Source organism: Pteropus vampyrus, unplaced genomic scaffold, assembly GCF_000151845.1.
Source record: "Pteropus vampyrus isolate Shadow unplaced genomic scaffold, Pvam_2.0 Scaffold7, whole genome shotgun sequence".
In the NCBI taxonomy this organism is placed as follows: domain Eukaryota; kingdom Metazoa; phylum Chordata; class Mammalia; order Chiroptera; family Pteropodidae; genus Pteropus; species Pteropus vampyrus.
The window spans coordinates 1,101,101-1,114,055 of record NW_011888788.1 but is presented as its reverse complement, the minus strand read 5'-3'; the positions used below and the strand labels follow the sequence as shown (position 1 = coordinate 1,114,055).

At 42.4% G+C, this 12,955-nt stretch overlaps 1 protein-coding gene and 1 pseudogene across 1 annotated transcript in view; both read left to right on the top strand.

Moving 5' to 3' along the window:
- The window catches only part of CUNH20orf194 (chromosome unknown C20orf194 homolog), a 102,220-nt gene that overhangs the window by 86,107 nt on the left and 3,158 nt on the right, over positions 1 to 12,955 (top strand). The window contains exons 29-34 of the mRNA XM_011369728.2: positions 4,211 to 4,346; positions 6,452 to 6,538; positions 9,022 to 9,128; positions 9,441 to 9,515; positions 11,298 to 11,500; positions 12,561 to 12,674. Of these exons, the coding sequence (XP_011368030.1) occupies positions 4,211 to 4,346; positions 6,452 to 6,538; positions 9,022 to 9,128; positions 9,441 to 9,515; positions 11,298 to 11,500; positions 12,561 to 12,674 (722 nt within the window). The remainder of the gene's footprint in view (positions 1 to 4,210; positions 4,347 to 6,451; positions 6,539 to 9,021; positions 9,129 to 9,440; positions 9,516 to 11,297; positions 11,501 to 12,560; positions 12,675 to 12,955) is intronic.
- LOC111746867 lies at positions 2,422 to 2,540 on the top strand (annotated as a pseudogene).

Below are 12,955 nucleotides of genomic sequence, written 5' to 3'. Positions count from 1 at the left end.
GAGCTGTTTAGCACTCACAAGGCCAAGAGGAGGACTCAGGTACCTCCACAGCCCAGATTTGCAGAACTGGGCAGTCAGTGTGGATTTTCACCAAGGGGACCGGAGGAGATGGAGCTTGGAAGTCAGGGGAAGCCATTGAGGAAACTTACCTTTGAATCTTTAGCAGTCTCTCAGGAAACTGTTCAGAGGCAAATGGGCTGTACCTGCCTAAGGTAGTTACTAGCTAAGCACTAACCAATAACCTGAGCCAAGTAGGACCTGTGTCTGAGAACCAAGGAATCAATAGATCTCCAAACGGTCTATAAGCAGGAAGCATCCACTTCGGAGGCAGGCTCTGAGCTTAGCAGGCAGGCTCTAAACTCTTGATGTCTACAGTCCCAGGGTCCCTACATAGCCTGTGTGTGTGCCTTTTCCCCATTGTAATACACAACCATTGGTGTGGAGCTTCTGATTCCTCTTCCCTGGTCATGATTGGGGTGTATCCAGATGATTTATGAAGTTAGATGTCTTTAGCATTTTGGAACATTTTTCTCATAAGTATTAGTGGTGAGAGAAAGGAAGTATCACTAACTTCTGCCTCAAACTAAAAGCAGGGGCCAAGGATCCTGGAAGTTGCCTTAAACTATTGATGGCTGCTCATCCGAACCATGGACTCAGCAGCCTGGACTGGTGGAAATAACATGACTTGGCTTCCTGCTGGTTGCTGTGGCTGAGGCCCACATGCTACAGCCATCTCTGTGTGCCTGAGGAATGGATGAGTTCAGGCCCTTCCATGAACATGTACAAGTCTCATCTCAGGCTGATCCTTAGCTGACAGTGTGATAGTAGTGGTAGTGGTGGTGGGGATAGGTTTCATTTAATGAGTTCTCAGTATCTGTAAGCCCTGTGATAAGCATTTTACTGATAACCTGGACATAGGTGTTATTCTTCCCATCTATCTAACAGGAGGACATTTGGACTCAGAGAAAAAATTGAACAATTTGCCTGATGTCACTCATTATTAATTAGTGGAGTCCCAAATTCAAATTCAGATTTGCCTGGCTCTAAAACCCATGCTTTAATCTTTACATCCTGTTGTCTTTTCACATATATGAAGATAAAGAAGGATATATCCTATGTTTTAAACACCACCTATGTTATTCCAGGGAGCTTTTGTAGTTTGGAGGAGCGAGAGCAGTGTGGTATGAGAAGCGGACTGAGATGCTAGGCGTCAGGGAAGGTTTTAAGGAAGAAGTAAGCTTTACCAAAATCAAAAGATAAAGAGCTTACACCAAAAAAAAAAAAAAAAAAAAAAAGTATGAGATGCCACTACACAGAACAGCATAGTATGCCACTGTTTATGGGAGAAAAATTACACACACACACATTTACTTGTAAATCTATACTCAGCACATCTATAGAAGAAGACATGAGATTCTGATACGTAGTTGCCTCCAGGAGAGGGAACTAGGTGGCTAGGGAAGAAGGGAATTTCTTTTCTCTATGAACCATTCTCTGTGCATTGAGTTTTGACCTCGAAAACTAAATAGAGCTTTTTTTTTTTTTTTAAACTAAACACTTGACTGAAGTAAATATTATTAGTACAGAGTCGTCTGTACAATTCATGTATTCAGGGTCCTACAATTATAAGGTTACTTAGGAAAACTGAATGAAGTCTCCATAATTCAGAGATATTCACTTATAGAACTAATCATTTATAAAGTTAGTCTCTACTAGTAAAAAGATTGATCATGAGCATTGAATTTTAGGTATAGAATTGATAACACCTGTGAGAATCCTATTACAAAATAGAATATAAATGTTGAAAATCTAAAAACATAAATGAAATTATATTTAACAAAAAATTAGGAGGCAATAAGAGAAATACTCTGTCTACATCTTCCAAAACGGGAGATCAATAAAGTTTAAAGCTGTTAAATCAAGTTGTAAAGATGAGTTATAGTTTTTAAAGATATAAAAGTATTCACTAGAAGAACTAAAATAATTAATGTGATAACCAAATAAACATTCACAACCAGAATGTGATAGTGAAGTGGGAAGAACTTAAAGGTGTACCAGTTTCCCCATCTGTCATATCGAAAAGTCAGTAGGCGTTGTCTAAAGGTGACATTATAAGAAACAGTGATTTAGATCTATTATTAAAAAAAAGATAGGATGGCTACCATAAGAACTTAAAAACAGACTGTAAGCCCACCACTTATCAGAAGAAAATAGAAGACAATGCAAAGATCATACCACTAAAGCTAAAAAAAAAAAAAATGAAAAATTAAATCAGGATCCAATATAAACAAGGTGACAGAACCAAAGTATTATAAATGGCATAAACATGTAAAAGGAGAAGTATTTCACATTAAACCAAAAAACAAAACCTATTTATACAATGCTCTATACAAGAGAAGCATCTAAAACTAAATAAGGATGGTCTACGGCCATGCTACCCTGAAAAAGCCCGATCCCGTCTGATCTCGGAAGCAAAGCAGGGTCAGGCCTGGTTAGTACTTGGATGGAAGACCACTTAGGAAGACCAGATGCTGTAGGCGTAAAATTTTTTTAAAAAATAAGAGATTAAGGGATTGTAGGCTGACAAGGTCCTTGCAATCTGTGAAGTCAACCAAGGGTTACCTCGCCTAAAAAAATTAAAAAATAAAAATAAGGATGATAATGAAAAAATAGACAAAGATGTAACAGAGAAATTCAGATAAAAAGAAAGGCAATAATATTAACAGCAAGGTTAAATTCAAGGCAAAAAAATTGAGTCTAAAAAAGACAATTTTTAATGATAAAAGACACCATCTACAACCTGTCATGAATATTTCTATACCAAATAATTCAAAAGAAAGCACACCCCCTTAAGTTACTACATTACTAAACAAGAAATAACTTTCTAAAATGATGAATTAAGCATTCAGCTTAAGTTAGAAAAAGAATTTTTTAAAAGTAATTTACAATGAAAGATTAAATCTATAAAAGATCTTTAAAAAGTTCTAGCTAGTGTGTTAAGCAACACTGTGGGGATGCAATCAGCAAAATTCAAACTGGGAGTAAATTACAGAATATAATTTTTCAACAAATACATGGGAATAAGGAGACACTATCGATGGAAAGAAAATTATGAGAGGCATCAGTGAGGTTCTCATTCAAAAAAATTAAAATATTCATGAGACAAATTTGAACACAGACTATACTTTTCATATTAAAGAATTTATTGTTAATCATTAATTTTTAAGAGTCCTGTGGAGCTAGCTACTGAAATATTTTTGAATGAAATAATAGAATGTCTGGGATTGGCTTCAAAATCACCCAGTGTGGAGGAAGGGAAAGGGGGAAAGGCTAGGGCATGGTATGGAAGAAATACGGTTAGCCATGTGTTGATAATTCTTGAGTCCTGTGATGGACACATAAGAGTTCATTATACTTCTTTTTCTATTTTTGTGTATGTTTGAAATTTTCGCAATATTAAAAAATAAAAATAAATAACAAAAATGCAAATGTTCTTATAGCAGAAATGGTATCTATGCTCTGATCATAACTGTGTAATAATAGGAATGAATATGAAAAAAGTATTAAAATTGTGTTGGTACAGTGGAATGTGGTAACTTCCCTGATTTCCAAATTCTTTTGTTGTGTTACGTATTTAACTTTTATATTTTCACAGAAAGGTTGGGAGTGGTTGTGGCCCACTCCACAGCCTTTCGTGACATGGGCCACTCTTCCTTATGGTATCACTATGTGAATATCTATGTTGGCACTTACCTTACAATTTTGGATTTACGTGTGTGACTCTTTCTCACCTGTACACTCTGAGAATCTACTGGTTAGCACCTGACATATGGTTAGTGCCTTGTAAATGTCTATGGTCTGAACTGGTGAAGGTCTTTTGCGCTAGTTCTTGATAAGGTTAACTACAGGGGATGTGGGAAGAGCCCTTTGATGAAAATATTCGAGATGTCAGCTGGAAAGCAGAATTAAGGAGATAAGAGGAGATTAGGAAGTGAGGCAGCTACAGAATTGAGGCTGTTCACTCCAAGAGGAGGCAGTAGCAGAATAGGGAACAGAATGATGTTCTGTCAGTGTTGGTGGTCAGGGGTGTCTGTACAAGGGGACTGCTGGAAGGGACGATCAGGGGAGGGAGCAAGGGCCCACTTTTGTGTGAGCCCTCAGCCCCAATCAGGACTTGGAAGGCTAAACCATTTTTGTTTTTATTCCCCAGGCCTGGTGAGTAATGTGGTATTCACCAGTCACACCACAGAGCAGAGACACCCTCTCCTTATTCAGCTTCAGAGCCTCATCAGGGCTGCCAATCCTACTGCAGCCTTCATTCTTGCAGAAAATGGGATTGTCACCAGGTAACGTTATCAAGTTCATTTTACCCCTTAGGACCAGGCACTTTCTCAGATATAGCAGATACCCTCTGGCTATGCTCCATAGGGTCTTTCCACTGTGTATCTAAGACCTGAGCATTTATAGAAGTGCTTTTGATGCTGTGTAAAAATCACTGAGAGGATCCCATGTGTTGGTATCCTGTACTGTTTGAGCTATTTTGTTTTGATAGGTTCACATAGTCATCCATTAAGGATGGAAGTCACAACTTTCTCAGTGTTCTTGTGTTAAGATGTAAGAAAAATGACATAGAGAACATAGAGAAATTATCTTTTTACTTCATGGACGTAGGTCCAAATTACAAACTAAAAATTGAGAATTGGTGGCTTTGTATGTATCTGTATGTATAAAGGAAAAATGTCTGGTCATATAGTAATTCTGTTTGTTCAGTAGGATACTGAAAAGGTGTATACATTTTATATAGTTTTGACTTGAGCAATGAAAATATTTTACATATTCAAAAATTAAATCAACAAGGAGGGAAAAAAACTAAATACAAACAAAAAATGAATCTATCTGTATATCGGAGTAATAACAACCACACACAGACAAAATAATTAATTCAAGAACTTTCGAACATAATCCTCTGTTGGAATCCTGATTCTAACCACAACACTGGTTAGAGAAGGGAGATTAAAAATATGAAATGGGAAGAGTGAGGGAAAACCCTATAAATGTTAGATCTGAATTCGGGGGTTCTATGTAAATTCATTATTTAAAAAAAAAAAGTATATTTCCGAGCTCTTTCCACTGAAAGGGAACAAAAATACTAATACCACAATAGCAATAAACACCCCTACCTCTAGATCTTGGTTTCTAAGTACCAATTCACTATAAGGTATGAGGACTCCTTAGAAAATTGGCTGATTGCAGGTCTGGTGTAGGGAAAGTAAAAGATGAGTATGGTACATTTTATGCCAAAAAAGCAAAGATTAATGGAGATATGTCAGAATACAGGATACAGGAGCTAGCTTAAGGAGCTCTCATTAGCCAAATTTGGAACAACTTGAGCATAGGAGAGAACAATAATACTAATGGATTGTAGCACATAGAATAAAATGAGTCCATGGTGATACTAAAAACGTAAGGAGGGGCAGGAAAGTAAATCTCTTTTAACTGAAGAATGCAAACAAATAAGGATTTTTAGAACTAGAAAGTCACCATTTTGTAATCTTTAGTGTAACTTAGGCAAGAATCATCAGTGGATGCTAAAAGCAGTGGGTGTCAGATTGTTGGGGAAAAAGAGATTCACTCAGAATATCATTCCACAGACTGCTTCCTACTTAACTAAAAAAGAAAAGTACCTTCACAATGTGGAGGTCTTACAGACATGACATTGACCAAATAATTATATTTATCGAGACCACTAATGGGACAAACACATCATGTAACTCAGTCAAGTAATGCTGTGGGAAGGACACAACATCCACAACATCACCTGGGGATTAATCTTGCCAAAAATGTTCAACTGAATCTAATCATGAGGAAACCAGACATATTCAGGTTGTAGGACGCAAGACAGCCGGCATGTACTCTTCTTCAAATATGTCAGCACCATGAGAAACAAAAATTAAGTTGGAGGAATTGTTCCAGATTAAAGGATTCCAAATAAAGATTGTAAATTCAGTGAGTGATCCTTGATTGGATTCTTGCCCCACCCCCACACACACACAAAAAGGGAGAATATTTGAAAATATGTGTATACAAGATCAATACTTTTTCAACTTTAATGTACATATGAATCTCTTGGGGATTTTATTAAAATGAGGGTTCTGATTCATTGGATCTGGAACGGAGCCTGAGATTCTGCATTTCTGATGAGCTCCCAGGTGGTACCAGTGCTGCTGGTCCACAGTTAAATTCCTCGGTGTGATAATCCTGTTGTGGTTCTGTAAGAGAATGTCCTTGTTCTTAGGAGATGCATTCTGAAGTATTTAGGGGTAAAATAATTAATACAGTGTATGCATATGTGCTTATATGTATGTATGGGGACAGTGGAGAGAGGAAGCAAAATGTTCCCATTAAGAGCGATAGCCCTAATTAACTTGGCTTTTTCCATATGTTTTCAAAGGAATGAAGACATTGAGCTGATTCTCTCAGAAAATAGTTTTTCAAGTCCTCAGATGCTACGATCTCGATATCTAATATACCCTGGCTGGCAAGTATCATCATTGAAAGGAGCTAAGATTTCTTTGTAAACTCAGTGATTTATTTATAGAAAGAAAAAAAAAAGTGAAAATACCAGGTGTACTCTATGAGGCTGACTGGCAGCTGGAGCAGCCTGCCATGTCCAACTGCTGGCCCTGCCAAGAGCCCAATGCTCCACATCTTGGGCTCCAGATTGGGAGTCTTGCTGGATATTGACCCTTAGGGAGACATTCTGTGGGCACCAGGCAGAACGGTAGGTAGCCTGTGTTTCCTCTGGCCTCTAATGAGGGCGAGGTGGCTGAGATGGAACCAAGGAGTTATAACCTTCTCAGGTGAGAGAGTCACTCCTGCTGATACAGTCAATCCTCTAGGGTTCCCACCTGACAGGTAGGTTCCCTGCTGATGTGGCCCAGGGGATGTTTATTCTCTGCTGGCAGCTTCCCAGCCTGTGAACCTCTCCTCCAGAGAGGAGAGGAAAAGGAAAGAGTACACAGCGCTTTGTAATCATACTAATACCAACAGCACACGAGCAGTTACACACATGGTTCTAAGACTGTGCTCTCCAGTACGGTGACCACTAGCCACATGTGGCTCTTTAATAAAATGTAAATGGATAAATTAAATAAAATGTAAAATTCATCCTTTCAGTCACATCATACTTTGAGTGACATCGTACTTGCTTAAAAAGTAGGTAAGTAGATCATTCCTTTTGCCTGAACAAGACAATTATATCTTAGCTAAAAAGAAACATTAAGCTTCTGGGGTGACACCCTCCTCTCCAGTGGCTGCAGCTATTGACCCTTTTGCTGCCCACACCTTTGGGCCTGGGCCTGAGACTCCTGTCATCTGCGCCTGGTGCCTAGAGAAGCACCCATTCTCCAGTCCATACTGACTCTGGGCCTGGTGCACATGAACTAAGCTGAGGGTAAAGACTTTCCTGGAGGCAGCTGATCCAGGAGAGAGCTAGGTATGAGGAGTTCATTAGAAGGCTCTGTGAGTCTAGACTCTAAATCCCTCCCTTTATCAGGAAGATCAGTCCTTGTAGAGAATCAAATGGAATGGCCTTCAGGCCCTCCTTTCTGAGTCCCTACCTAGGAATCAGATAATTTAATCTTTTAACTAGATGGTAGCCATCAGACTCATCTCTGTCCATTGCTCTCGTCTCTCCTTGGGTTAGGGCCACCACCTCAGAGTGAACAGGCTTGCCATTCCCCTCCCACAGCCCTCCCTGTTCCCTTTGGCCCCACCCACCTCCCCTGGTAGAAGGGCTAGTTTCTAGTCTGGGAAGAAGCCTCTCGCTCTTCCCTCAGCCCCTCCAACTTCCCCTAAGGATTTGGTCTCCAAATGTTTGGATGGGGGGAGGGCAAAAAGAACATGATAATTATTTCACCCCCTGACTAAGAAACCACAAGAGTAAGATACTCTCAACAATATAAAATTCAAAACTGCATGCTATTTTAAAACAAAAGACGCTAATGAGAAAGACTGGAGGAAAATCTTTGCATCAGATATGGCAAAGGGTTAGTATATTTTTTGAGAGGCTTGTTTAGATATTTAAGAAAAATAACTCAGTCCATATAAATGTGAACAATTCACTTGAAGACTAAGTATAGATGAGAACTGTGGTAACAGAATTCCATGTCAGTAATATTCAGAAATGTAGAATGGTGCTTCACTATTATTTTGATTGATACTGTTACATCAAGCAAAAATACCTCGAGTAACCATTGCCGGAGGAATTGTTGTGAAACTGGATTATTCACCTACTGCTGGGGTGTCGTAAATTATTACCCATGAGATGGTTATACTCTTTCCTGGACTTATTTCAGTCATGGGGATTCATCTGAAGGAAATAATTCAAAAGAAGAAATGATGATTCCATCACTTTGGAAGCTGGATGATGGGGGTTTATTATACTACCCTTCTGTCTCTGCATATGTTTGAAGTTTTCCATAACAAAAACTTAAGTTTTTAAAGTACTCTAAATATGGCCATATTCTAAATGAGTCTGTGGCAGGCATTATATGTACTGAACTCAAAGCTGAGAAAATAGAGCAGAGATGCCCCAACTCCTTAGTTCCTCTTGGAGAGAGTATACACATCCAAATATACAGTCTGTTAAGCTGCCCTCAGCAATGGTGGGGCATAGTCAGAGCCCTTAAAGGGGTGGGAGGGGATCCTGAAGAGGAGTCCCAAGAGTACCAAGAAGGACCTCCAGTGTCGGGAAAACTGGCAAGCTTCAAAGGTAGATGGAGGTCTTTGACTTCAGGGAAGTGCTGGTCTACAGTAGGTAAAACCTTCCTGCTTTAATGGGGCAACCATGCTTCCCAAGCTCAAGATGAAAGAGATATGCACATTTAAACAAGTGTTTCATACACAAAAGTACATACAAGTAAGAGAACTTAAATATTATATATGATATGTCCCGAAGTAGTATATAATAACATTCAAAGCCCCAAATACTTGTACTTAAAATTTTTTAAACCTTTTAAGGTATGAAGGTAAATTTGATGCTGGATCAGTCTTCCCACTGATGGTTCAGATCTGCGTATGGTTTGGTCGTCCCTTGGAGAAGACTCGCTTTGTGGCCAAGTGTAAGGGTAAGCCTCAGTTGGGACATGGTCTGGGACCATCTGATAAAAGAGTGCGCAGAGTCGTCCCTGCTTCATGGCACCATTTTAGTATTCTGAGTGCTGTGTCTTCTCACCATTTGGGTCTGAAAACACGCAGAACCTAGGAGTCCCCACCCCTGGGAATAGTGAGCCACTGGGGAGGAACAGGTGGGGAAAGAACCTATGGGCCCTGGACCCTGGTGTAGGGTCCCTTTCCAGTCCCTAACCCTCCAGCCGTGCCACCCAGAACTTGGCCTGTGCCCCTAGGTGTATGACAACTCTGTCCTCTTCCTCCACCAGCAATTCAGTCCTCCATCAAGCCAAGTCCCTTCTCTGGAAACATCTACCACATCTTGGGCAAAGTGAAGTTTTCAGGTAACTGGGGGTTGGATTTGGGGGCCCTGTGCTACGGAGTTCATGGCTTCCACTGGTGCGCTGCAGACCACTGATGCCTCTCAGACTCAAAAACCCTGCCCTCGGCCATACAGCATCAGGCTCTTCTAGTCATCCCTCTCTGCCAGGGGCCCACCTTTCTCCAGGTGCTTCTGCTCTGCAGTGGAGGATCTGTCCCCCTTCCCCTAGATGGTCTCACAGCCCTTTGACTTCCTTTTTCCGGAGACTTACACCCCACCCCTCTTGAACCATCCGTGGCCGCCTCCTAGACCTATCTCCAGGAGCCACCCCAACACTGAGCTCCAGCTCCTGATCTGTTTTTGTCAAGGTCTTCTAGCCTTCCAATTTCCTTCTCCTCCCTTCTGCCCAGTAGGCTTGTTTATCAGCCTTACGCCTCTGGAGCCCTCAAGACCTGAAGTCTATCTACCCTGGGCTGGGGGTCAGGAAAGGCCTCAAATCAAGAAGGAGTTGGTCAGCTCAACCTTGAGGAAGGAGAGGAAATTCCAGGGAAAAGGCACATTTCAGAAACCAAAAAGGATTTACTGTGGCTGGGACCTAGGAGGAAGGAGGGAGTATATCTGTTACGGTGTCTTTGGTTGTTATAACAGAAAACCCCAACTCAACTAGCAGCTGTTAGCTATATAACAAGAAATCAAGAGGTCAGGCCACGTAGCAAGGCTGCTGCGGACCCAGGTAACGTGTCTCTGTGTTTTTCCATTCTTAGTGTATCAGCTTGTCCGCAAGTACCCACCCCTCATGGTTGACAGGTAGTGCTGTAAGTCTAGGTACGAAATCCCACAGTGGGAGAGACTGGCTCTTCCTGTGGGTGTCTTTAACAGTGCAGACATCTTTCATGAAACGCCTGGTCCCAGTTCTTCAGCAGACTTCTCTCACTGGCCAGGATTGAGTTGCCATGGCTTCCGGGACCCATGACCCATGGGGAATTGGTATTGGAAGAAGAGAGGGATGCTGGGCAGACAACCATCAGTGTCCGCTGTAAGGAGCTAGTGAAAGTTGTAAGCATGGAACCATCTGGGTTCAGATGGGAGAATTAGATGACATAACCAGTAAAATAAAAAATCTCTCAAGTTCCTTAACGCATATCTTTGGCCTAATTTATATTATTGAATCTGAAACTTTTGCCTTTCTCCTCAAGCACCTTACTCCAGCTCACTTCCCTCAGGCTCCAACAGACAACTCCACCTGCTTTAGAGTTCTTAATGCCTTTATCTTCCCTCTCTCCCATCATCACCTCCTTTTCTTGTTTATTTAGACTTATCTTTGACCCATTGTTCAAAGTGAACTTCTCTTTGTTCTGGATCCCTTTCTCATCTTGCCTTTTAGGGGGGCCTTAACGCTTTTCTCATGTCTCCAGTCTTAGTCCCCAGCTCCGCAGCCTGTAAACCCAGTCACATCTTTCCTTTTCCTATCCAGGTGACCCTCCTGCACTGTTGACATGCCCTCCTCCCCCGGCTTCTCAGGCCTTTGCTGAGATCCACCCCCTACATCTCTACCAAGGGGGCTTTCCCTTTGTGGTCCCCTTCCAGGTTAATTGTGTCCACCTGATCACCAAATCAGCCAAATCAGGAACTTACGTTGCTCCTCCCTTTCTTATTTCATTCTAACTTGCCACCAGTCATACTCATTCAGCCTCCTGCACGTGTCTAATGAATCTGTCCCTGACCATCAGCCCTGTGTCAGTCTTAGTATAGCCTTATCCTTTTGGGGCAGAGTCTCAGGGACTGACATGTGTCCTCCTTGCAGACTCTGAGAGGACCATGGAAGTCTGCCACAACACCCTGACCAATTCCTTGAGCATCATGCCAGTTTTGGAGGGACCTACACCACCATCCACCCGAGGCGCACCTCAAGACAACAGTGGGCAACAGGAGTGCTACCTCGTGTTCATCGGCTGCTCCCTGAAGGAAGAAAGCGTCAAGGACTGGCTGCGGCAGTCAGCTAAGCAGGTGGTTTTTGAAGCCGAGGCAGACCTGGCGCAGATGTGGCTAGCACTCTTAGGGCTGCTGCTGGCCTCGAGGCAGAAGCCCCTCCACTGCCTCCCTGATGCCTCCCTACCAGCCTGCCCCTCACAGGCTCAGCCAGCACTTTCAGGGACACTTAGAGAGTGGGAGGCAGCCACTCAGGGCAAACTCAGGGCAGACTTCCTCTCACAGCCATTTCCAATTCTACTTCCAAAGGCTGACTGGAGTTATGGGGTGGTTTAACTAGGACCTGGGTGAAATCTGGTGGTTCCATGTGGACCCTGGTTCAGACTGCTGTTACAAACTCAAAATGTCTTGTCTTAGCTGAACCAAATTCAAAACTCTCCTGCATTCTTCAGTCAAGCATCTTTTATTCTTCGGCTCTCTCTCTTGAAACAACAAAGATATACTTAGAGCCTTTTGCAAACCAAGACTCCAAGCTCAGATAGCAGTGAGCCCAAGGCCCTGGGGACAGGTGCAGGGGAAAAAGAGGCTTGCCTGTAGAGGCACACAAACATCTTTATCTTAGTACTAAAAAGAATAAAAAGAACACACTAGAGTTAAAATTCTCCAATATACTGCAAGCTTTGGGTACTGAGTCTCTTAGCACAACCTCAGGGGTTTAGCTCATCCTAGAACTCTGGAGATGGAGTTGGCTGGAGCCTCAGTCCTTTGTAGATTCTCAGATGGGATCTGTCTTTTTTAGTGAGGAGTGGCTGCCTATAGGTTGTGTCTTTCTCAGACTCACCTGGATAAACTAGATGGTGCTTGACTATGAGACCTCGTCCCTTTGCATGTCTGTCACTGGTGGAGTTTAGGGTTGAGAATCTGCAGAGTTAGTACATACCTATCTGCAAAAGCACTGGTCTTTGTCATTTGTTGCCTCTGGTACACAGGGCTCTATAGTGGGAAAGTGGTCTTCTCAAGGGCATACAGGCAGGATGTTGTGTCAAGGCCATGACAGCGCTTGTGCTTTCCCCTCCGTTGGAATCTTAGTCATGTAACTGGCCCCCTGAGCCCTCACCTACACATGTACTCCCATCAGCCATCAGCTCTGTTGGGACCTGACCCCTACCCCTCCATCTCTGCACAGAAGCCTCAGAGGAAAGCCCTGAAGACCAGGGGGATGCTGACCCAGCAGGAGATCAGGAACATCCATGTGAGTGTGCCCTGCCCTAGGGGCTTAAGCCCCCTCAGTGTCCCAAGGCTGTTAAAGGCTTGTGTAGCTCCATCCTTTAGGATGTTCTGGTGTTACCTGGGAATGGGACGGAAGATAACCAATGCCTGTGGGAGGAACATGGAGCCCTACCTCGCCACCCTGTTCAAGCAGCTAAAGAAGTCCTTTTCTCCTCCCATTCTTTTGTCCCAGATAAATCACAGATAAACCAAGGAGGGCCTGGGGGAAAAAATCTAGATCCAGAAGCTGCAGGTGGGCATACT